At 46.2% G+C, this 25,043-nt stretch overlaps 1 protein-coding gene across 1 annotated transcript in view; it reads left to right on the top strand.

Moving 5' to 3' along the window:
• The first annotated feature begins 3,808 nt into the window (after positions 1-3,808).
• Positions 3,809-25,043, top strand: part of RFTN2 (raftlin family member 2) — a 46,034-nt gene continuing 24,799 nt past the window's right edge. The window contains exons 1-4 of the mRNA XM_080932694.1: positions 3,809-4,396; positions 16,519-16,702; positions 18,846-18,957; positions 23,509-23,794. Coding sequence (XP_080788820.1) covers positions 4,258-4,396; positions 16,519-16,702; positions 18,846-18,957; positions 23,509-23,794 — 721 coding nt within the window. The 5' untranslated portion in view covers positions 3,809-4,257. The remainder of the gene's footprint in view (positions 4,397-16,518; positions 16,703-18,845; positions 18,958-23,508; positions 23,795-25,043) is intronic.

Here is a 25,043-nt window from a genome sequence, read left to right as displayed (position 1 = left end):
AATATCATGATGATCATCCCCACTGTGTCAGACCATCTCTAAGTTGTACACTAACATTTAGTATTAAAAGTAAACACCCCCGCTGGTCAGCCTGTTGTGTTCAGGAACAATAACAAAAATGTGTGTACACGTTCAGTCCAGGTGCAGTTTTCAAAACACACGTTTAATATGCATTTGTTTGACTATCCAGAAGTGAAACCCACAAATAGGAGCAATAATTGTTAAGAGAGAAACATATGCCACATTAATACACAGAAATTATTTTCAAATATTGTTAAAAGTCTAACAAAAGTCTGCTCTTTTGCAATAAAAATGGCCTAAGTGTTATTCAGTTATGACCTTTAGAACCTACAGCTCCTCTTGTAATGATGCCTTTAGTCACAGAACTCTGGGTCTGTGAGTTCAAAGACAACCTAGTGGACAGAGTGAGCTCCAGGCCAGCCAAGGCAATAATGTGCTTCCCTTGCAAGCATGAGGATCCGTGTTCAATCTTCACAAGCAACATTTAAAAGAAAAGCTAAGCACGGTACAGTCACGGGGAGAGGTGGAGACGTGTAGCTGCCTCAGGCTTGGTTGCCAGCCAGCCTAGGCTGCTGGAGAGTTCCAACCAATGAGAGAAACCGGTGGTCTTTAAAAAACGGAGACGCTATGTGCTGGTGAAACACACCTTTGATCCCAGCACTCAGGAGACAGAGGCAGGAGGATCTTGGTGGGTTCAAGGCCAGCCTAGTTTACAGAGCATCTTCCAAGTCAGCCAGGGCTACACAGGGAAACCCTGTCTCAAAAAAAAAAAAAAAAGAAAAGAAAAAAGAAAGAAAGAAAGAAAGGAAGGAAGGAAGGAAAGAAGAAAAGAAAAGAAAAAAGAGGGACAACTCCTAAAATATGACACCTGAAGATAGCCTCTAGTCTCCATGCATACTCACACACACACACACACACATACATACTCGTACACAGTCACACATACACATATACTCACACACATACACACACATATACTCACACATACACACACACATACACTCACACACTCACAAATGCACACACATTCACACATACACACACAAATAATAGTAGTAAGCACACACACGATAATAATATATTATAGCCTAATAATGCATAATTATGGAATACTAACTACATACATGATAGCAAAGAGCTTCATCCAGTCAACATCAGCATCAGCTGAATTCGTCAGCCTCCTTTCTACCCCATCATTGTATTTAAAGCATCTTCGTCAGGCTGTATCAGTGATATATCTAATATGAAAGTGGATGTCCTTTGATTCCATTTGGCTATTTGATTCCCTTTTACCTGATAAAAATAAAAAGCCCTTAGCTTAGCCCTTTCCTCGTTCCCAGATTAGTTGTTTTGTTTTTGCTTTGCTTTCACATTTTGTGTTTCAGCAACAACCGCTTAGTGTTGTTTCTTTGTGCCATCGTGCCTCAGAAGTCTGGCTTCAGTTGTGCTCCTCTTCCAGGAGCTCCCCTCTCTGGAAGTCCCTGTACTCTCATCCTTGAAAGCAGTCAGGGACTGTCCCATGTGTTCCTGTTGAGTCATCTTTTGTAGCCAGTGGTTTTTGACGTGCCTGAAAATGGCAGGCACTTGATAAAGGTAACGGATGCTTAATAAACAACTCAGTGACTAGAGAGTCACTGTGAATGGTACCAGTGACAGCAGAGATCCCAGTGTCACTGTGACAGCAGAGATCCCAGTGTCACTGTAACAGCAGACATCCCAGTGTCACTGTGACAGCAGACATCCCAGTGTCACTGTGACAGCAGACATCCCAGTGTCACTGTGACAGCAGACATTCCAGTGTCACTGTGACAGCAGACATCCCAGTGTCACTGTGACAGCAGAGATCCCAGTGTCACTGTGACAGCAGACATCCCAGTGTCACTGTGACAGCAGACATCCCAGTGTCACTGGAACAGCAGACATCCCAGTGTCACTGTGACAGCAGACATCCCAGTGTCACTGTGACAGCAGACATCCCAGTGTCACTGTGACAGCAGAGATCCCAGTGTCACTGTGACAGCAGAGATCCCAGTGTACTGGAACAGCCCAGTAGCCCATGTTACAAAAAAGGACATGAAATATGGCAACCACGAATCTTTGTAAATAGTCAGATGAGTCACTCTTTCTGTCTACTGTCTGATTCATCTAATTTACCCAGAATTCCCTTCCATTGACTATGCCCATCCTTTCATGGAGTGGTCTCCTATACAAAACACTTTTGAGAAGTAAAATACTTAAAGAACTAAGAGGCAAAAGATGACAGTGATCTACAAACTAAATAATCCACACTCGCTCCCTCTGAGGGTTCTCGTACACAATGTGATGGACTAAAGTTTTTCTGCACACAGGCATTCTCCAGGTTCTCCAAGGAGATCAGGATTTCTTCTGTAAACAGTTGGAGTGCCAAAATGGCTTCTGTCCTATCACAGGAGCACACTTGATAACTGCTTTGCCTTCTGCAGGCAGAGGGCTAAGGCAGAAGATGGGGTTCTCTCTCAGACTTTAAAACCACCCTGTGGCAGACGTCCCACTGCAGACATTAAGAGGAAAAAATAAGTGGTACCCAAAGAAATGAAGTAACCTGACCAAGAGACATGTCTGTGGTGGGCATAAGGAGAACCCGCGCCCAGCAGTGCTTCCAGGGCTCAATGTGGCTGCAGCAATACTTGTGCATCGCAGCGGCTTCTTGCAGCAAATTACCGTTTACGTTACGAATAAGATTAAATGAGTCAAGTTGTCGACATTTGCTTGAGACCGGGAGAGCTGTGGTCAGCCACTACTGTAAGTCCTCTAATAGTGGGCACTGGGCTGGAGACCTGAGGGCACGGTGGTCACTTTGGAGGTGTGGTTCCAGCTCTCACATGGTAGTTTGTAGACTTGTTACCCCAGGTCCAAAGGATCTGACCCCCTCTTCTGGCAGCCAAGGATCCCTGTACCACACACATGCACATATAAACAAACCAAGAACGCTGGGGAAACCAATTCCTCATGTAACTGTCTCTTCTTTGCAATTACATTAAGATTTTTTTCTTTTAACTATTTTTTTTCTTTGTTCATTAGTGCATGCTAATTGAACAAAAGAAAAGAAAACCTAAAACCATGGTGACATTTCTATATGTGTATTCAGTGTACTTTGACCACAATCCTCCATTATCTTCTCTCCTCCTGAAGTCTTCATGGAATGTCTTACACTTTTGTACTTTCTTTATACTTGGTGGTTTTAATCAGTACATTTTTCCAGCAAAAAAAAAAAAAAAAAAAAAAAAAAAAAAAAACCTGCAAACCTGCTGTGTGGAAAGTTTTCAAAAGTTCCACCTAGGACTGAAGTGATTTTCTAAGATTCTCTCTGTCTGTCTCTGTCTCTGTCTCTGTCTCTGTCTCTCTCTGTCTCTCTCTCTCTCTCTCTCTCTCTCTCTCTCTCTCTCTCTCTCTCTCTCTCTCTCTCTTCCTCTCTTGTTCTTCTCTTGGATTCCAGGGTTTCCTCAGAAAGCTCACTTCCTTTTTGGAACTGAGACGTTTCCAAAACGTTGAGATAGTTGAGAATCTATCTCTCTGTCTCTGTCTGTCTCTGTCTCTCTCTCTCTCTCTCTCTCTCTCTCTCTCTCTCTCTCTCTCTCTGCCTCTCCCTGTCCCTCTCCCCTTCCCCCTCCCGCTCTTCTTTCCTCTCTTCCTCCTTCCCTCCCTCCCCTCCCTGTGCTCCCCTCCCCTCCCTTCTGCTTCCTTGGTAGAAGCAGGGAAGAGAGCTTCAGCACAGGACAGACCAGAGAAAACGGAAAGAACCGCATCACTTTGACTGACTTTATCTTCTGTCCGCAGATAATCACACCAGAGTTGCACTTTTGCCTCTGAGTCCGTCTCTGGACACCTCTTTTCCATTCAGCTAACTGGGTGAGACAAAGCCGATGCCCTGAGCCGCAGAACTCTGGTAGGGGGCTGGCTGGCGGTGAATTGACGTGGCATGGAAAATCTCCACTGAGTTGCAGCAGCCTGTGAGCTCCTCAGAGATCCTGGAGCTGGAGCTAAACCATGGGCTCCGTGTCCCTACAGAAGAATGGATAAAGTCCGCAGCTCCTCGCCTTGGATCCACCGCTTTCTCTCTGGTTACCTATCATTTCGCTGAAAACCAAATCAAAGCAGTTAGGTCTGTAACTTTGTTTTCGCAGCTTCAACAACAAAATTGACTGCTCTTGGTTCTCTGGCCCTTCCCTGCAACCTTGACTCCTCACAGACTTTGCCATGGGGTGCGGACTTAGGAAGCTGGAAGACCCTGATGAAAGCAGCCCTGGGAAAATATTTTCTACGCTCAAGAGACCACAAGTGGAAACAAAGACAGAATTTGCTTATGAATATGCACTGCTGGATTTTACTCTACAAGGTACTATTTATTTCCATTGTAGTTACTATGTTTCCAAAATAAGAGAATACAAATTCTCTGAAGTGTGGACCTGTGGATTCTTAAGCTCTTTCCCATAATGAAATCGGTCCACATAACAATGGACGCTTTGTTTCTTAATTATATTTGGAAAGATTTTGTTTTGTGTGCTTTTTTTTTTTTTTAAAACATGGCTTATATGTACTATACAAAATTAAGAAAACCACTTGGAAATGTTCCTTTCATTTTTAAAGCACATGGGACAAACGTTTGATTTCTAGGCCAAATTGCTGGAGCCTTAGTGACAGCTTGTGTTTTGAAAAGATTTGAAAGGCAGGGGCTGCGGGCTATGGGCAGTGTTACTTGCATGCGCTGAGGAAAACTCCACCGGGGCGATTCTGAGGTGGCCGTTGGGCTCAATTTTGTGTGGCTCATGCGATGCTTTTGACCAAACTAAAAGGTTGGGGGGGGGGGGGGAAGGAGTTGTTTTTGTTTTTGTTTTAATGGGGGAAAGTAGCCTACTGGAAGGCACTCCCTCTGGTGGGTGCTCCATCCCTAACAGAGAAACTCTGTTCCAAAAAGTTAAAAACACAAACAAACAAGCCCTGACGGCAGCTCCAGGAAGGGACTGAGGTGCCTCCTCTTGACCCAAGGTTTTGCCTCCCTCCCCTCATGGAAATTCTGAATTCATTTCCCTGACGGGCCATAACAGTGTGTAAAACAAGCCACATCTTTAGTTAGGATGTGCTAACAGAGAGAGAAAGAAATAAAATTTAGAGAAATTTGCTTGCTGCGTTTTCCAAATACTAGTATTAAGTTCCAAGTTTAATTCTTTGATGATACATTCCATTAGTTAATAGAAGACGGCACTATTTATCTGAATACTGTCTTTTGCTCTCCGCCGCCCCTGCCACCCTTTCCTCTCTGGAAACAGTGCATCTTTGTGAACGAAGCAAGAGCGGCCCATTTTTCTTTGTTAAAAATTGAGCTGGCCAGCAAGCAAAAGTCAGAGACACAGAAGATCTGTACCTGTTCTTCAAACATAGTCATCAACTATGTTGATCAAAGAATCCAAGTAAGGACCAGGCTGCCAAAAAGAAGAAAGGCTAATATTCTCAATTTTCTTCTGTGTCGTGTGAATTTAGAGTGGATTGAGTTAATGCTGCTGGAAAAGTAGCCAAACAGTCATAAGCTTTTATATGCCTTTTAAAAAGTCATTCGAGAAAATCCCTTGTGACTGGGTGCTTCTAAGCCGGGCTCTGGTCCTCGTCAATACGGACTGGATTGGGTGGAAACTCAGAAGACGTAAAAGCATGCCTTTCTTATGTCTTCGTGAAGCTTTAAGCCAAAACCATTGTCATGTGCACTGTAGGATCCCGATGCCCAGCTCACCTTAGGACTATAGAACTTTAAGGGGTTAACGTTTTTCTGATTCATGCCGTTCCAAAATGTTAGCGCCTCCAATAAATTTGTATACAAGCGATTACCTCTGAATCAAGAAGACACACAGCTTTTATTCAGCAGTCATTTTTGTTTGTTTTGTTTTGTTTTATCAGAAGCCCTTTTCCATGAAAGGAGCATAATTTTCACCTTCCACTCTAGATGTTGCAGTGAAGGGTCATTTCACTGAAAAGCACAGGCATGGGTTTGGAGTGCGCATGTGCACACTCAGGCAGGCGCAGGACTTTAGGTAGCATCTGCTTCCTATTTGGTTCAGGCGCCTGGTCTCCGGGGCCCATCTTTCCCAGTTCTCTCACATGTTCTTGTTTGGGGTTTTTGTTCAACCATTTGTTTTGGTCTTGCCTTTCTTTGCCTTTGCTTCAGAAGCCAGGACTCTGGGTACCAGCCCAGCTCCTCCCCCTCTTCCAGGCATAGTTAGCCCGCCTCTCTCTCCTAGGCTCTCTCAGCCACCTGCCTGCCACTCCAGTGTCTGTGATAGTGAGTCTGGGTGGGCTAACGCATGCCAGCCTTCTGCTTGGCACTGGCCATGGGGTCCTGGGACTGCTGGGAAGAGGAAGAATAGCGGCTGCTCCTAGGTGCCGGGCTACACCACAGTGAGAAACCTCGGTGAGAACAGAATGGCCTATGACAGCTGTGTGTGTCTACAATGAGCTTGTCTCTTACTTCCCTCAGTTCTGGGGTGGTTTGTTTTGTTTTTTTTTGTTCCCAAACAGAAGTCATGGAACAAAGAAAGAATCAAGTTTGAGGGGGAGCCTTCCAAGTCCAAGTCCCCATGTTATGTTACAGTTTACCTCGAACAAGTTGTTCCCACTCTGTTCTACCTTTCTCCCCTTCCCCAATCACTGCTTTGCAAATTCTGTTGTTCCAAGTTTCCATGATAATGTATGTGTCTTCGTTAGAGTTTTACTGCTGTGAACAGACACCATGACCAAGGCAACTCTTATAGAGACAACATTTAATTGGAGCTGGCTTACAGGTTCAGAGATTCAGTCCATTATCAAGGCAGGAGCATGGCAGCATCCAGGCAGGCATGGTGCAGGAGGAGCTCAGAGTTCTCCATCTTCATCCGAAGGGTGCCAGCAGAATACTGGTTTCCAGGCAGCTAGGGTGAGAGTCTTAAAGCCCACCCCACAGTGACACACCTACTCCAACAGGGTTACACCTTCTAAAAGTGCCAGTCCCTGGGCCAAGCGTGTACAAGCCACCACAGCACGTGCTGTAGCAGAATGAAATGTAGTTTTCATCACTGCTCAATGGCTCAGAGCAGCCCCTGTGTTATGGGTGTGCACCCTCTACACTGCCCTCTTCCCAACCTCTCGCCAAACATCCAGCCAGGGGCAGGGGAGTGCTCAGTCAGCAAAATGCTTGCTGTCCAAGCACACGGACCGGAGCCCCACAGAAAACCCAGGTGTGTCAAGTGACCCCAGGCTGAGGGTCAGGCAGGCAGATGTGTGGAGAGCACCTTCCAGCCAGCCGCTGTCTGTGAGCGCCAGATACAACGAGAACCCTGCCTGCCCCAAATAAGGGACAAAGTGGTTGTGAATGGTGACCAGCATCAATCTCTACCCTCCACATGATGTACACACACGGGCACACACACTCATACATACACGCATGCACGCATGTGAACGCATGTACACGCAAGAACACACACACCAGATCCATGTCCTCTTCACATTCTCTTCACTCTCCATAGCCAGCCATCCCTCTCTGCTTCCTCTGCCCTCTGCAGTGACTTCCCTTTTTTATTAAAGATGTATTTATTTCATATATGTGAGTACACCGGGGCCGTCTTCAGACACACCCGAAGAAGGCAGCAGATCCCATTACAGATGGCTGTGAGCCACCATGTGGTTGCTGGGAACTGAACTCAGGACCTCTGGAAGAGCAGTCAGTGCTCTAACCACTGAGCCACCTCTCCAGCCCCCTACAGTGACTTCTTTGTTTTTTGTTTCTGTTTGTGTTTGGTTTTGGGGGTTTGTTTTGTTGGTTTGGGGAGGGGGTCTTCCTGTCATTCCTCACATCTCAACAAGGAAAACAATAGCGTAGCGATTAAGGCACACTCATCTCCCACCCAGTGCTTCTCACCCTTCCTAATGCTGGACCCTTACCTCCTTATGCCGTGGGGACCCCAACCATAAAATCATTTCCGCTGCTACTTCATATCTGTGATTTTACTACTGTTATGAATTATAGTGTAAATATCTGATATGCGATGCCCCCCCCCAAAGAGTTGCAACCCACAGTTTGAGTCCCAGGTCATGACTTCCCGGGGTCATGATTCCTTTTAAGCTGCTGCCCAGACCCTTAACTGCAAACAGGGATTCTAACACTGCTCACACCAGAAGGCTGCTTTAGATATCAAAGGAAATGGTAGGAGAGTAGCCATGGGGTGGGGGGGCTCACTAAAGCTGCTCTGTCCCTCCTGTCAGAACACCTGTCTCCAAGGCACCTCATCCCTTTCCTTCTTGACACAGTTCTTGCTTCTTCTTGTATTCCTAGCTGGAAGTGATGGCTTGAGGGGCAAAGTCTTCAAAGAGGGGGCGTGGGCCCAGCCGAAGTGTGTTGGCCTGATCTGGGGCACAGCTGTAGAGAGAGTAACTCAAATAACACAGCAAGCCGAGGGCACGGGCTTAGTCCAGAAGGGGTCAGTTATGTGAGGGTTGGGGACAGTCAAGAATAGGAACGTCTCTATACAGAGAATGAACTGAAAGTCAGTAAGAGTTAATACATGGTCAGAAAGAGAGGTTTTTTTTTAAGGCTAGGCATGACGGCATAGGCCTGTAACTCCAGGCCTTAGAAGACAGGAAGGTTGTCTGTCTGACGCCAGCCTGAACTACACCTGTCAGAAACAGAGAAGCGGGGGAGGAGACAAAGGTGAAGAGAAATTTCACAAGCCAAGTTGCACTTTGTATAACTGTATCAATCTGATGAACTCCGGATGTCCCCCAGGCAATCAAAGGAGTCTGAGATGTTAAAGTGCTACTGGAGGTGTGGGGGGGGGGGGTAACTAGCAGTAATGGACGGAATCCTCTTACACATGGGCGTAATGTCTATTCTTCCTTTTACTAAGCTATATAAAGTGTTCCATTCTGTTTGAAATGGCGACACGGCCCACCTGAGAAAAATAACAAACCTCACAAACACAGACGATTGTGGGAAAGAATTCCATTCCGAGTCTGAAGAGGAAGGGGTCTCTAATAATAGCATCCAGCTGACCCACTTTTACAGCTGTCAAGAGCTTAGTCGAGTCTGTGCCTAGTGTGCATGAAGCTTTGGGTTCAGTTCTCTGCACTGCATAAAACAAAGTGTGAAGACACAGACCTGTAATCCCAGCGCTGTGTAAGTGGGGGCAGAAGGATCGAAGGTTCAAAGCTGCTCTTGTCTGCACGGCAAGTCTGAGGCCAACCTGTGCTACATGAGGCCCTGACTCAAAATCAAACCAAGAAGACGGACAATGCGCAGACGTTCCTGACAGCTTTCTTCGTCATCTCTGCGACTCCTTTTCCTGCCTGTGCTTGTGATGCTCGTGAGGGAAGAGCTCGCTCTCAGGCGCCTCTTGCACACACTCTAAAATCGCCCGGCTCCATGCATGTGAGCAGGCTGGCCCTGTAGGAGCTCCTGTGGCAGGAACCAGGCAGGAAGCATGCAGTCACAGTGTTCTTTCACACTGTGCCCTGTGATGCAGTCTGGGGCTGCAGAGGACCTGAGTGGGCAGGTCCAGAAAGGCTCTTGGGAGCCACCTCATCCAAGACGTGAAGAATGAGTGAGACTCTGCCCTGCGTGTTTAAACCACCACTACAAGACAACAAGGAGAAGACAGCCCAATAAAATAGACAAGAATCTTGACAGACAAACCAGAAATCCAAGTGGCCCAAAGACGTGTATTCTGGTCATCAGTTTCAGGAGCATGCATATTAAAACCACTATTACAAAACACCCAGAAGAGCTAAAATTTTGAAAGGTTGCCAATATCAGGTATAGTACAGTGTTACAATCATTTGAAAAACAATTGACATTTTCTACTTGACTGAAGATGTGCCCGGTGCCCACACACACCATGTGATGCACAGAATGTCCAAGCCAAGCAATCGGGAATCCCCAAACCACCTGCATGAGTGACACTGGGCTGCAGACATCCACTAATGGTTTCTGTAAAGGACCAAACTGTGGTAGGCTTCCTGAGCCGTGTGGCCCCAGTCACACCCGATCAACTCTGCACACCGTGCTAGAGCAGCCAAAGGGGATACACTGCTAAACTCTGTGGCCGTCCTTTGCTGACCACTCTCAGTGCAATGGAAGCACAACTCTAACTGTTCACAGGCAAGCCCAACACTGCGCGGTGTAGAGTGAGACACTGAGGAGCCACTGTAGGATCCCATCTCATAAGGCTCAACACATCCTCCAGTTAGCCTGGCAGTAGCTCAGGGGCAGGCTGCTCCTTTAGCTCATTGCCTCTGCTTGACCCGGAACTGTAGAGATTAGGGCTCTACTCCTAGTCTCCAGCACTAGAAGAACAACAAGGAGTGACTCCTGGACAATCGGGCTCCGTACGGTGGAGGGGGAACCAAGGTTGGAAAGGGCAGAATGGGAGGCCTCGGGAGAGCAGGTCACTCCTGTTTCCCATTAAATATCGTGACCTGAGAGCTGTATGCTCCGTGCTCGTTTCCTGTGTGCGCTGTACCCACCCCCGGAGAACAGCTGAAAGAGCGGATGGGGTATGGATGACGAAAAGACAAACAAGGCAGACAGGGCGACTGAGGGCCAGAAGCGGGGGATTCTGTGGCCTGAGGGACTCAGCACAGAAAGCCCAGAGGAGCTTCCGTACGTGAAGGAGAAAGCAGAGGCAGCTCACAGGACTCCCAGGGTACCATGTGTCCAGTGCCAAGCAAGTTAGCACGTACCTCTAAATCCAGCCTGGTGCAGGATGGTTGTCCCCATGTTCAAGGCTAGCCTGGGCTCCTAGGACCCTGTCTCAAAATACAAGGGGACAGAAAAGAAAAAGAAAAATTGTTACTTTATTTAATAATACTGAGTGACTTCAGCGGTGGCCGGTTTCATTAATAAACAAAAATTGAAATGTTATTTACATCATAGCCTGTTTCTTGGTTTCTTAAATCACCACATAATCCTCTTAATAGCCACATGTTAAGATACTTAACAGTCTGTCACAGTCTAAACCAGTAATTCTCAACCTGTGGGCCTCGACCCTTTCATAGGGGTCACATAGCAGATATCCTGGATACCAAATATTACCGTTCACAACAGTAGCAAAATTACAGATATGATGTAGCAATGAAATACTTTTGTGGTTGGGGACCCACCACAACAGGAGGGACCGTATTAAAGGACTGAAGCATCAGAAAGGTTGAGAACCATGTTTGGCTGATCTCATGTCTGAATTCACAAATCTTCAGCAACCGAGGTTCAAACCAATGACGTTTTCCTTCCTGTGGACATCTGAGCGCTCCAGTTCCCACATCCTCCTGCCTGGGTTCCAGCCAGCCTCAGAAGTCACTAACAACAAATCAATGTCCTAATCTGTCAGGCAGTAAAACCCACCATGCAGGGTCTGCTGGGACAAGAACTGGGTGTGACCTGTTCATGTAGGACTTGGTACTTGTAGAAATTAACTCTGTCCTACAGTTGCTGGGAGAACATGAAGATTGTCAGGCCATTACCCCCTTTAAAACTGTGGCAAAGTCACTTGCTGGAGTCTGCACATTTTGTTTTCACTTAAGATAACAATTCTAGATGCATTTCATAAGAACAAGCCAGTCCTCAGAGGTACGTTGGCAGACATGAGCATATAGCTCCCATAGAATTAGTCATCTGAGCCACACTTTCAGGGTTGAGCAACTGCTCGGCTTTATTGTGGAACATGGCTTTGTGTCTGTTTTCGTAATTTGGTTTTTTTTTTTTTGCCTCATGCTGTAGCCCAGCCTAGCTTGAAACTCATTTATACAACACAGGCAGCTTCAGAACTTGTGGCAATCTTCCTGTGGCAGCCTCCCAAATGTAGGGACGACAAGGGCGAGCCACCATGTCCACTGGCTGGCATTTAAAGGTTCGCTCTTTGAAGCTTTTAGGAAAGGAGTATGAAAAGCGTTAACAGATATTTCAGTTTAGAAGCTTTGAGAAGAGACAATGTTGTTCAACCCTCAACATGTTTTAATTGTAGCAATAAAAGTTCCCCAGCTTTGTATAAGTTTCAAAGCAACTACAGACTGCTCCTCACAGTCCTGTAAGATACAGCAAGGCTTTTACAGAAAGTGTAGCATTAATTTACTAGTAACAGCCACACCCACAGGTCATAAACACCGTTTGTTCCTTCTTCCAAAGCACTCGGCAAGCAAGAGAGCTGACAGCTGCTTGCCCACTGCGGAGTGCTGGCGACCGACCAGAAACAGCCACCACCTCCCCTTTAAGCCCCTGTGTGACATCAAATCAAAGGCTTGTCCTCAAAGGCTGTGCCTGTTGTAGATGCTGTAATTACACCACTTACTCCACTCTGAGCGCAGTTGAGAAGTCCTTGCTGGTGTGCCCTGCTCTGCCCTCCTCACCGTGAGAACAATGAGGCTAGAATACCTAACCAACACGGCTGAAAACATTCAGATAGAGGGGTGAGATGGAAAGAAGTTCTTCACAACACACACTCACACATACACATACTCACACACACACTCTCTCACACACTCACACACATACACACACACACTTACACTCACACACACACATACACACACACTCTCACATACACACTCATACACACACTCACACACATACACACACACTCACACACATTCTCTCACACACATACACTCACACACATACTTGCACACTCATACACACACATACACACACAGACTCACACACTCATGAACATACATATGCACACGTACACATCCATACCACATATATACATACGTGCACACATTTTACACATACACACACATGCATGTACATACACACCTAATTGACTCCTACCAAGCCAGCCAGAGAAGCAAGGCCAGCTTGGTAAAGCCTTTGGATGAAAGTCGGTGTCCCTCTTCACCAGATCCTGTCCTAGTTTGTCATCCTGCCACTATAGTAAACACCATGATTAAAAACAACCTGGGAAGAAATGCATGTGTTTCATCTTACACTTGCAGACATAGAAGTTACAGGCGCTCCAGGCAGAAACCAGGGAGGAAGATGCTGTTGGGATTCTGTAAACCCCACCCCTCAATTACCTGGCAGTAGACAGGTATGCTCCGCCCCCAGTGACCTGACACTATAAAAGGGGCTGCTTGCCCCTCCTCTCTCTCTTGTTCTCTTGCAGCCTTGCTCTCCTCCCCCTTACTCCTCCTCTTCCCCTTCCCTCCACGTGCTCATGGCCGGCCTCTCCCCCTCCACTCCTTTTTCCTCTTCTCTCTCTCTCTGCCTCTACTACCCTCTTAACTCTCCCATGACCTGAATAAACTCTATTCTGTACTATACCGTCATGTGGCTGGTCCCTCAGGGGAAAGGGATTCCCAGCATGGACCCCCAGAGGCATCTCCCTTGCCCCCAGGCCTCACGGCACCTCCATGGGCCATATCCTTCCCCCAACTCTTCATCCTTTTCCTAACATCGGTGCCGAAACCAGGGATGTCATCTTTTAACAACATTAGTGCCCCGTGACTTTTAACAACAGATGCTAACTGGCTTTCTGTCTCCCACACTCTCTGCTAAGCTTCTTATACAGGCCAGGACCTGACAAGGGACGGGCTAATGAGCCAGGTAAAGATCTGGAATTTGGAGTTGTTAATCTCTTTCCTTAGAACCCCTAAATTTCTCTCAAAAATATGCCCCACTTACTTCTACACACACATACTCACACACACACCATACTCACACACACATACACACACATACTCACACACACTCACACACACACACACACACACACACACACACACTTATATGGCAATGTGAGAATGCCGATAGAATCTTTTTTTTTTTTTTTTTTTTTGAGATAGGGTCTCAAACACAGCACGGTGTACACAGCAGAGGAAGGAATGAGTAACTTGGATATGGGAACAGAAAAGGGGACAAAGGCTTATTGTGGTAAGACACAGAGTGACAGATTCAGAACTCCAAGCTGTCACAGGTCAAAGTGAAACTGACAGAGCACTGGAGATTCTGTGTGTCACACTAACATCACCAACCCCTGCCCCATTGCCATGTGAGCCATTGAACGGCTGTGATTTTCTTTAAAACCGTGTACAACCAGCACCTAGCTCTAAAGATAACTTTACATTATATTTTATTCTCTGGTCCTAAGAATTTGTTCCACATTATTGTATAGTTCCCCGGCTGCTTTCTTTTAAGAAGTCAGGGTTTGTAGACCAAATGTTTTAAAAGAATCAGGAAGCTTGCCACACAGACAGACAGGGCTGGATGTTTACTCGGAGACCAGATGTTTCTTCAAAGTTCAGGACTGTTCTCTTTGTGTTCATGTCTGTTCATTATGATGAAGAAAAATATTTTAGATGTAGGATATTAGTTGAAGTCCAAAACGGAAGGAAATAGATCTATGCTGGCCTACATATTTCTCATTTGAGAAGCTGGGGTGAGTGCTCGCTTGTGGAACTGTTCCATCACGTGAGCGCTAGTGTGAGGGCGCAGGTACTTCCTCTGACCCTCCTGACCTTCTTCCTCATCTGCTCCTTAATCTTCTTCCTGTACTCAGGCAACCAGAGACAACTGCCGTGCAGAGCCAGTGCAGGGTCAGTGCAGGGTCAGTGCAGGGTCAGTGCAGGGTCAGTGCAGGGTCAGTGCAGAGCCAGTGCAGAGTCAGTGCAGGGTCAGTGCAGGGTCAGTGCAGGGTCAGTGCAGGGTCAGTGCAGGGTCAGTGCAGAGTCAGTGCAGAGCCAGTGCAGAGTCAGTGCAGGGTCAGTGCAGGGTCAGTGCAGGGTCAGTGCAGGGTCAGTGCAGGGTCAGTGCAGGGTCAGTGCAGAGCCAGTGCAGAGTCAGTGCAGGGTCAGTGCAGGGTCAGTGCAGAGTCAGTGCAGAGTCAGTGCAGAGCCAGTGCAGAGTCAGTGCAGGGTCAGTGCAGGGTCAGTGCAGGGTCAGTGCAGGGTCAGTGCAGAGTCAGTGCAGAGTCAGTGCAGAGTCAGTGCAGGGTCAGTGCAGAGCCAGTGCAGGGTCAGTGCAGGGTCAGTGCAGGGTCAGTGCAGAGTCAGTGCAGAGCCAGTACAGAGTCAGTGCAGAGTCAGTGCAGGGTCAGTGCAGGGTCAGTGCAGAGCCAGTGCAGGGTCAGTGCAGGGTCAGTGCAGGGCCAGTGCAGAGTCAGTGCAGGGTCAGTGCAAGGCCAGTGCAGGGTCAGTGCAGAGTCAGTGCAGGGTCAGTGCAGAGTCAGTGCAGAGCCAGTGCAGGGTCAGTGCAGGGTCAGTGCAGGGTCAGTGCAGGGTCAGTGCAGAGCCAGTGCAGGGTCAGTGCAGGGTCAGTGCAGAGTCAGTGCAGGGTCAGTGCAGAGTCAGTGCAGAGCCAGTGCAGAGTCAGTGCAGGGTCAGTGCAGGGTCAGTGCAGGGTCAGTGCAGAGTCAGTGCAGAGCCAGTGCAGGGTCAGTGCAGAGCCAGTGCAGGGCCAGTGCAGGGTCAGTGCAGGGTCAGTGCAGGGCCAGTGCAGGGTCAGTGCAGGGCCAGTGCAGGGTCAGTGCAGAGCCAGTGCAGGGTCAGTGCAGGGTCAGTGCAGGGTCAGTGCAGAGCCAGTGCAGGGTCAGTGCAGGGTCAGTGCAGGGTCAGTGCAGGGTCAGTGCAGGGTCAGTGCAGAGTCAGTGCAGGGTCAGTGCAGGGTCAGTGCAGGGCCAGTACAGGGTCGGTGCAGCCATTACCTGGAATGAATTTCATATTCTCTTAGTAATCAACTCCAGGTCTCCCTCTGGATAATAATCCCTAATTGTCCTTCTTAAAATGAGAAGAATCACAGAAAGTGTGCATTCTTACAGAGTTGGGGGGGGGTGCATTTCAATTACATGGCAATTGCTTCCAAAGTGGAAGGCTATTATTATCTTAAGGGCTGTGTTGTTGGGGCCATCCACCGTGTCATACAACCTTGGGGCAGCGCCTCCCAGCAATTTGTCTGTACAGAGCGGTGCTGTCCCGGTTGAAGCCAAGACTGCCTCTGCCTCCCTACTTGTGGGATTAAAGGAGTACACACCACGGCTGGAAGAGATACATGATTTCTTAAAGATACAGTCTCTTTAAGTTTAAAAACTAAAAGGGGGAGTAACTGTATCTGCTGGACAGAATCATTAAAGGAAAGAAGGGAAGGAGACGTAGATGAAACTGAAATGTCATGTAACTCACTTAAGTAAAACCCTACATAGCAATGCTGTTGGTTGAAAAGGGAACATTCCAGGCATTCCAGTTCTGGACATGTTCACATCACTGTGAGCCTCTCTGTCGGGTCTGTCACCTTTGTCACCTTTGCTATTGTCTAAGACAGGTTCAGTCTTCAGCCGCACTACCCTGAACACATCTGACCTCACTTGAAATAGGAAATATATAACACACGTTAGTGTCTTACTCTAAGCTGTGTGCCTGTCTCTCCTGTTCACTAATATAATCACATACGGATAGAAATAAAGTAGAATTCAGTCTCACCAATGTGCAATTTTCTCTTCATTCTTGCTGTCCCAGCTTCAACAAATCCAGAAGTCATCAAGATAAATTCAGTCCTGGATATAGTTGCCAAGGTGGAAGACTATTATCTTAAGGGCTACGTGGTTGGGGCCATCCACCCTGTTATACAACCCGTGGGGCAGCGGAAGCTCCTCCCAGCAAGTCACCTGTACAGAGCGGTGCTGTCCCGACTGAAGCCAAGGTAAGAACAGCACGGGAGAAAGGTCATCTCAGGGGCAGTTGAGATGGCGTTCTTTTATATATATAGAAAATTAAATATTAAAGAATTTAAAATATATATACACATATATGTATATATATATTGTGTTGTTGTTTTAGAGACAGGATTTCTCTGTGTAGCCCTGGCTATCCTGGAACTTACTCTGTAGATCAGGCTGGCCTCAAACATAGAGATCCAGCTGCCTCTACCTCCCAAGTGCTGGGATTAAAGGTGTGAGCTACCACCACCCAGCAGGGTTTTTTTTTCTTTCTTTAAGTCTAAAAGAAAAGAAAATCTGAAAGAGTGCTGGAGGACAATGGAGGCTGATTCGAGGCACACTTTGTGGGGTACACTTTGTGGGGTCGATGCATGTGACCCCAGCACTTAGGAGGGTAGGTGAGGCACTGCTGTCTCACATAGAAAGATTCTAGTTCAAAAGAAGAGAGCCAGACCCCCCCCCCATCGTTGTCTTTCCTCTTTGGAGGCAAATACCAAGGGAAGGTAAGAGGGAGCAAAGGGAAGGGGAGATGGATCCAAGAAACACCAGTCACTGCTAAAGAAACCACTAGATGATAAGGATCAGCCATTAGCCTAAGCAAACTGGCCAAGTCTAGGCAACCTTTCTCAGAGTTCCTCCAGCTACCAGTGTTCTCATTAAGAATGGCAGCTGAAGCTAGCCTGCCTCCTAACCCTTTCATAGCAGAAAGAACTACCACACCAAGTTCCCATAAATTAAATAGACATATTGGCAACATTTTCCCTAAATAAGATGGGGGTAGGGATTCTTGAGATTGAAGCAAAACGGGGTGCTAAGGTCCTCCCTTTTGGGATGAGTCTGAGGTTCTGGCACACTTGTGCAAGACCCTGGGTTTGAGTCTTAGTTGCACAAGAAAACAGCTGTCTTACTGTTCTATTGCTGTGAATAGACATCATGACCAAGGCAACTCTTTGAAAAAGAAACTTTAATTAGGGGGTTGCTCACAATTATTACCAAGGTGGACGCACACAGTCTTGGTGCTGGAGCAGGTGCTGCAAGCAGAGGCAGAAGAAGAAACACTGAGTAGGCTTTGAAACTTTAAAGCCCTCAGGCAGTGACACACCTACTCCAACAAAGCCACACCCCCTAATCCTTCCTAGTTGATCAGGTGAAGACTAAGCAAGCGCTTGCCTAGCAAGTGGGAAGCGTTGGGCTCATTTTCTGGTACTACAGAAACCAGAAATAGACTCACACATCTGTCGTCCCAGTGTTCAGGAGGGTCAAAAGATAGCCATTCTCTACTGTATATTAAGTCTGAGGCCTGCCTGAGACACATAAGTTATGCATGCCTTTAGTCCCAGCACTCAAGAGGCAGCGGCTATCTCTGAGTTCAAGTCCAGCCTGGTCTACAGAGCAAGTGCCAGGACAGCCAGGGCTACACAGAACAAGCCTGTCCTGGGGGGCAAAAAGCAGAAAGTCTTGAAGGTTGCATTGTTCACTGCTAGAGATCAAACCCAAGATCTTGCACATTCTAGGCAGGTACTCTACCATCGAGCCGTGTCCCCAGCCCCTTTAGTCTTGTTTATAAGAGGCAGTAACTACACACACACACACACACATATACACACAATTCGCGAACACAGGCACACACAAGTGTGTATGGGCTTCAGCCTTTACTAGAATACAAATGTTTCCATTCCAAGCATTACTAAGCAGGCTTTTTTACATTTTACACTGTAGCAATGCTTATGTCCTGATATTACGAAGTTCAATGATGGTGTATGAATGGCCTTTCCTGCTTTTAGTGTTGTATGAGCTTAACAGTGGCTACAACTTGGCAATGTTAGAGAGCAGCAAAGAGAAAGGGGGAAAGACAGCGAGTTAATCTGCGCTTAAATAGGACTGCCTGCTTCTGCACTTACTAGTGTTTCTGTTCAACAACAGCCTCTCCAAATTAGGAGAAGCTTAAATTAAGGAAGTGCAAGGTTACAGAAATCACTGTGTGTCTGTGGCACTTTGTTGGAGATAAACATCGGGAATGAAATAACAGTGATAGCCTTGACCTTACTTCCAGTAGCTCAAGGCTTTCCTATGACGTAGCTGGAAAGCAGTGGCTAGCCTCTGACTACGCCCCCGTTCTCCTTGCAGCCCCAAGCATTCAGCAGCAGGCGGACAAAGGCGCGCCAGGCTTGTGATAGAGGAGTGTCCACTAACTTGTGAGACACAGGCGAACGACTCAGCAAAGGAACTCATAGACAAGGTACTGCGCGAAAAAGAACTGAGAGCACCTTCCTCGGGGCAGCTAAGAAACAATTTCCTTTCTTACCTGAAAACCATGGGGAAGCTAAGCATAGCACAGGCCTGAAATCCTGGCGCTGCGCAAGGGGAGGGACCATAAGTGTAAGGTCAACCTCAGCTACCTCATGAGTTCAAAGCCAGCCTGGGCTACATCGTGAGCTCCAGTCAGCATGGGTTACAGAGGAGGACCCGAATGATTAAGAAACCAATGATGACTTATTCCACAGAATTTAAAATGTAGAGATTGTGAGCCGAACTGTACGGAGCCTAAACTGCATTAGCCAGGATCCTATGGAGGAAGAGCGTGTGGAATGAGAGAGAACCGAGGGGGCTGTCGGGTTGGGTTACGTACCACAGTCTAAGCAGGAGAGCAATGGCTCCCTTCCCACTGGCGCTGCTTCATACCCAGCAGCAGCTCCTTCCGCAAGACCAGATGCCTCAGCAGTCCTAGCTGGATGCTGAAGGTCTGGAAGATTCTGCAAAGCCACTGGTCTTCAGTCCCTTTTTGAAGGCTGGAGAAGCTGGGTTTTAGTGGCAGCCAAAAACTAGCAGCCAGAATTTGCTGCCAACATAAATGAACTTATCATCACATGAGGGCAAGAAGGCAAAGGGCAAAAAAAAAAAAAAAAAAAAGTGTCTCCATTTTATCCGGGCTGCCAGCAGAAGTGAGGCCTAATTTAGGGTGGGTCTCCTCACTTCCTGAACTGATCAGAAGTCCTCATAGGGGTGCCCATCAACTTGATTACTGACTCAAGACTCTGGCAAATTGACAACCAAGAAAGAGCACATAAAGAGCCAGCAGAACAGACTAGAGGTAGCAGAAGGGAGTTCAGCAACACGAGAGAAGCTTAATGACAAATGTAGCAGCAGGAAATGCTAAGAATACCTTCATTGTCGTCTGCGTAAGGAAGCAGGCAATTGTTCTGTGGAAAGTAGATTCCAAAAGTTTCAGATGAGATAAAAAAGATTTTCTGTTTCTTGATATGAAAAAAAAAAAAGTAGACACATTCAATTGTGAATGGAGGTGTTAGCAAAAAAAAACAACCTATGTTTTTTTAAAAAAAAATATTGGAAAGAAATTGAGGGAAGATTACAATAATGTATACTTTGGAAGCTGCATAAATAAAAAAAATTAAACACTAAATGTAGATTAACTAAACCAAAAAAAAAAAAAATCTATATGTCCCTAAGTATTCTAAATTGATAAAAATTTTTTGTTGAAAGTTATTTTTAGTCACATTGGCATCCTTACAAGTCCTTAGCTTTTATTTCTCTTTTGTTGTCTTTGGTTTTCATGGAGTTTTTGTTCATTTTATTTTTTAAAACAGTTTCACTGTGTAGCCTTAGCTGCCCTGGAACTCTCTGTGGAGATCAGTGGATCCCAACCTTCCTAATGCTACAACTCTTTAATACAGTCCCTCATGTTAGGACGTCCCCAGACAGAAAATTATTTTTATTGCTACTTCAAAACTTTAATTTTGCTACTGCTATGAGTCATATTAGAGATACAGGTTTGCCAAAGAAGACACACAGGTTGACTTTAGACCAAATTGGCCTTAAATTCACAGAGATCAGCCTAGCTGTGCCTCTGAGTGCTGGAATTAAATCAGAGAGCAGCACACCCTGCTAGCCTTTATTTAATTGAAATATGTAGTGTTAAGAACCCAAGGCGTTAAATACAGAGAATATCCAATAAAAAAAAAAAAAAGAACCAAGGCTCTTTCTTTCAGGTAAAAATTGTGAGACTGGAGAGAGGTGTTCACACTCACATCTACTGTGAGGTGTTCACACTCACATCTGTGAGGCGTGCATACTCTCATCTACTGTGAGGCATGCACACTCACATCTACAGTGAGGTGTGCAGACTCACATCTACAGTGAGGTGTGCAGACTCACATCTACAGTGAGGTGTGCACACTCACATCTACAGTGAGGTGTGCACACACACATCTACAGTGAGGTGTGCACACTCACATCTACAAGCCTGTGAGCATGTAAGAGGCTGAGGCACTGAGACTCTGGGTTCTAGACCAGCCTGGATTATGAAGAGAAAAAGAAACGGTGGAGTTTGTTTCTGTGCTGACTTCAAGCTGTGAATGCCCTGTGGTTTGTGTTTCCCCACTAACAGCTAAGGATTTCCCAGTGAGGTACAAGGTTACCGTTCAGCTGTGCCTTAGGACTCTATGCTTTACAGAGTACACAAGAGTACACTGCTACTATTCTGGTTTTGCTTTATTTATTTTTCCTTTCTGGGAATAAATCCACTCCAGACAGCTTCTTTTGAAAAGGAAAAAGAAGCTACTAATTGAGTCTTCATAGACAACCATCAGGGCACTTGTTCTGAAGCTAACTTCCTGGACACAGTTAGAGAGCTACTCACACAGGGAAGCGTGGCTATCTCAGCGGTTGGAGTGATGGGTTCTTCTCCACGTGAGAAGCTTCAGGGAGCACATACGTGAACTATCCCAGCACTGCCCTGGGCATGCAGAAGAGCAACTGGTGAATGCCAAATACCGTTTCTGAACAGCCATTTTGTGTGAGCACTTGGTTGTTGAGCCTCTAATGTTCAAGTCAAGCTTTAACAATATATCACTGTCTCCTCTGTTTTCTGTTTCCTTGTCTGTGGTACTGAGGATTGATGCACACTGGTTATCCTATCCCGCCACTGGCCTGTCTATTTTTAATATTCAGTTTGCATTTTTCCCCCCTTGGGATTTCAAAGCACCACATTTAAAAATATCCGTCTTCCAAGGCAGGCAAGACAGGCCAGGAGATAAGGCATGGCTCCCAAAGCTGATGACCGGAGTTCAGTCTCTGGAACTCACGTTGTAGAAGAAGAGGACTAACTCCTACCAGTTGTCCCTTGAACGGTACATGTTTATCACAGCATGGCACCTGCATGCGCACACACAAGCACACACAGAGGTAGATAAATGGATAGATAGATAGATTGATGTAATTAAAATTATTCATCCCCTAAGTTAAAATGGAAAAGGCATCAATATATCTGTATGTGTTACAGGAAGGAAAACAGGGTTAGTTGAATCCCTCCACTGAACCAATACCTAGAGAGAACATTAACACAAAATTTACCCTTCCTACTTCCAGAACGCCAGGCCTCTCATAGTCCCTCTTTTCTCCCCCTACACCTGGAAGAGGGAAGTGTACAGTCTAAGCATCCACACCGTTAACTCTCAGAGGAGCGAGGCAGGCCAGCATGGTCCAGGGCTCCGGCTGTGGCAGCCTCCACCATCCACCTGACTCCCAGAAACTCCTTGCCTTGCTTGGCATTTTCCTCCATTCTCCTGCCTTGGAAAATACGATTTCCTTCTGTCAGGGTTTCCATATAACTCCGTTTAAATCAGTGACCATGAAAACCCAACACCAGGCACGGCGGCGCACGCCTTGATCCCAGCACTCAGGAGGCAGAGGCAGGCTGATTGATCTCTGAGTTCCAGGATAGCCTGAGCTACACAGAGGAACCCTGTCTGGAAAAACCAAACAAAACCAAAAGCCTCTTCATTTTCACTTATTTAATGAGTATTTACAAAGATGGCAAAGAAGACAGGGCCTTTGCCCCGGGGCGTACTGCCAACCGTACACAGGAGAGCACTGCCACCCTTAGGCCTTGGGCATTGTGTGCGTCCAGGAATTAAGATGATAATGTCACAAGCATGAGAGTGAACTGCACTGGGCATGGAAATCACCCTCACTAAGACCTCACATTACTTCACTGATTTCAGCCCACCTGCTTCAGAGACTGTTTCTTGACTGACAAGATAAATCTGATTGTGTGTATTTGGCCCAAGTCAATGGCAGACATCAGGCACATGCAGACTGGAAGCTTCCTGACAGCTGACACGACCTGGACTCACGCTTTCTATGTGCATATCGATAAGAACTGAGCTTCTAACATCCTTCTGTGTGCTTTTTTTGCTTTTCAATTAATGTCTTCTTTAATACTGAGGTTATATTTGTTTCAGTTATTTTGGGAGTGTTCTGGAATAGTCTTTAATTTTACTTCAACTAGAAAGACTTATTTATTTCTTATATATAAGTACACTGTAGCTGTCTTCAGACACACCAGAAGAGGGCATCAGATCCCATTACAGATGGTTGTGAGCCACCATGTGGTTGCTGGGATTTGAACTCAAGACCTCTGGGAGAGCAGTCGGCTCTCTTAACCACTTTCTGTAGCCCATGGGAAGATCATTGTTAACAGCCTCCAAAAACTATGCTATAAAATTACTAGTTCTTGCCAAATGTGGCAGAATTTCAGGGGAAAATACCGTCCTATTTTTATCATTTCTAAACCTTATCAGTTCTGTTTGACAAGTCCTGCTGGCACTAAGACCCGATCTTGGAGGTAGTGTACTTCAAGGGTTCTCAGTTGGCTTCTGGGTGTGCCTTGGTTACTAGTCAGCTTATTGCCTTCTAAATGGCCTCCTCAGAGACTGAAGGTTAGTTGGCTGGGTCATACCTGGGCTTTACCTGCCATCTCTTTAAACCTCAGATTAATGCTGCTGCTAAAAGAGGGATGAAGTTTGTTGGATTCCTATCACAATACCACTTGCCGTCTAAGCTCTGTAACGGAGCCAGTCATGACGGAGTTGCAAAGTCCCGGCTACACATGAGACCCGGCTCACAGGACAGCTGCAAAGGCTGGAATGAAGGTGCCCTCGGTGGACATGGACACTCATCGGAAAGTGGAGCGTTGGAGGAACCTCAGCAGGAAAGTGGACAGCATCAGACAGAGGGGAACAGCAGCCCCAGCTGCTCTAACCCAAAGCGGGGAGAAGGTAACCGCAGTGCAAGGGAAGAGAACGTTCCCCAACTCAGAGTTATTTTAAAAAACTAAAAGTCAGAAGATCACAAGGACAGTGAGCTAATCTAAACCTGTGGGTCGTTTTTCCGTTATTACAGCCAGAAGTAGGGCAGGAGAAACAATGTTTCAGACATAGGTTCTCCCGGAGGCCCCTTTCTCCAATGAAAGCAGTGACTTGACCAAGGAAGCAACTTGGTAAACAGCATGTGACAATTTTAGGGCAGGCCTTTCCCAGTTTCAAGCATGCTTTTCCCTTGGAAACCAAGGGACTGGCTTTGATCATAGCAAGAATGTATGACAATGGGACATGACAATGAGCCCGTTAGTGTAACAATAGTGCCCACAGCCAGAAATAACCACAGACAATAGTTTTATTCTTCTCAGCCAAGTCTTAAGTTTTCCCAAGAAATTTAGAGTATTTAGCTCTTTTATTTTTGACTGCGTAAAGTTTCCTGACATCTTTGCAGGAATTTTTTTTTTAAGCAACATCAAAGAAAACTAAAGACTGTGTAAACTGTGAGTTACTGTGGGCTCTGGAGAGGAACGCCTCAATTTCTTTCTAAAAGGAGATGTTTGCAGAGCCTCTCTCACAGGCTGTAAAATGGGAAACAACCCAGTACCTGACACAAAAACTCCAGCAAGTTGACAGGTGCTCCCACTCCAGCATCAGCCCAGGGTGCGTGGAGTCTGGGCTTTCTGGTTCTGAGAGTGTCCAGTGTCCTGTTCATACATTTGAGCACTACCTTCTAGAAAAAGAACAGAAGATGAATTGAAACAGTGTATTGTTAAAGTTGTGCTGGGTTGGCTTCTTTTTGTTTTGTTTTGATTGTTTGTTTTAGGTTTTTTGGGTTTTGTTGTTGTTGAACCCAAGGCCTAATGCTTGGTAGGCAAGTGCTCTACCACTGAGCTAAATCCTCAATCCCTCTTAAAGAATTTTTCATCCTTTTTTTATAAAGATTTTACTTTATTTATATGATTACACTGCAGCTGTCCTCAGACACACCAGAAGAGGGCATCAGATCTCATTACAGATGGTTGTGAGCCACCATGTGGTTGCTGGGATTTGAACTCAGGACCTCTGGAAGAACAGTCAGTGCTTTTAACCACTGAGCCATCTCTCCAGTCCCTAAAGCATTTTTTAAATGGTAAAATATTTATACAGTAAATAACTTCACATCTAAAAACTAAAAGCTTTCTTGAGAACAGTAAATACCAAGTTCATC

Source organism: Micromys minutus, assembly GCF_963924665.1.
Source record: "Micromys minutus genome assembly, chromosome: 19".
NCBI classification, from domain to species: Eukaryota; Metazoa; Chordata; class Mammalia; order Rodentia; family Muridae; genus Micromys; species Micromys minutus.
This window is presented reverse-complemented; position numbering and strand designations above follow the sequence as displayed.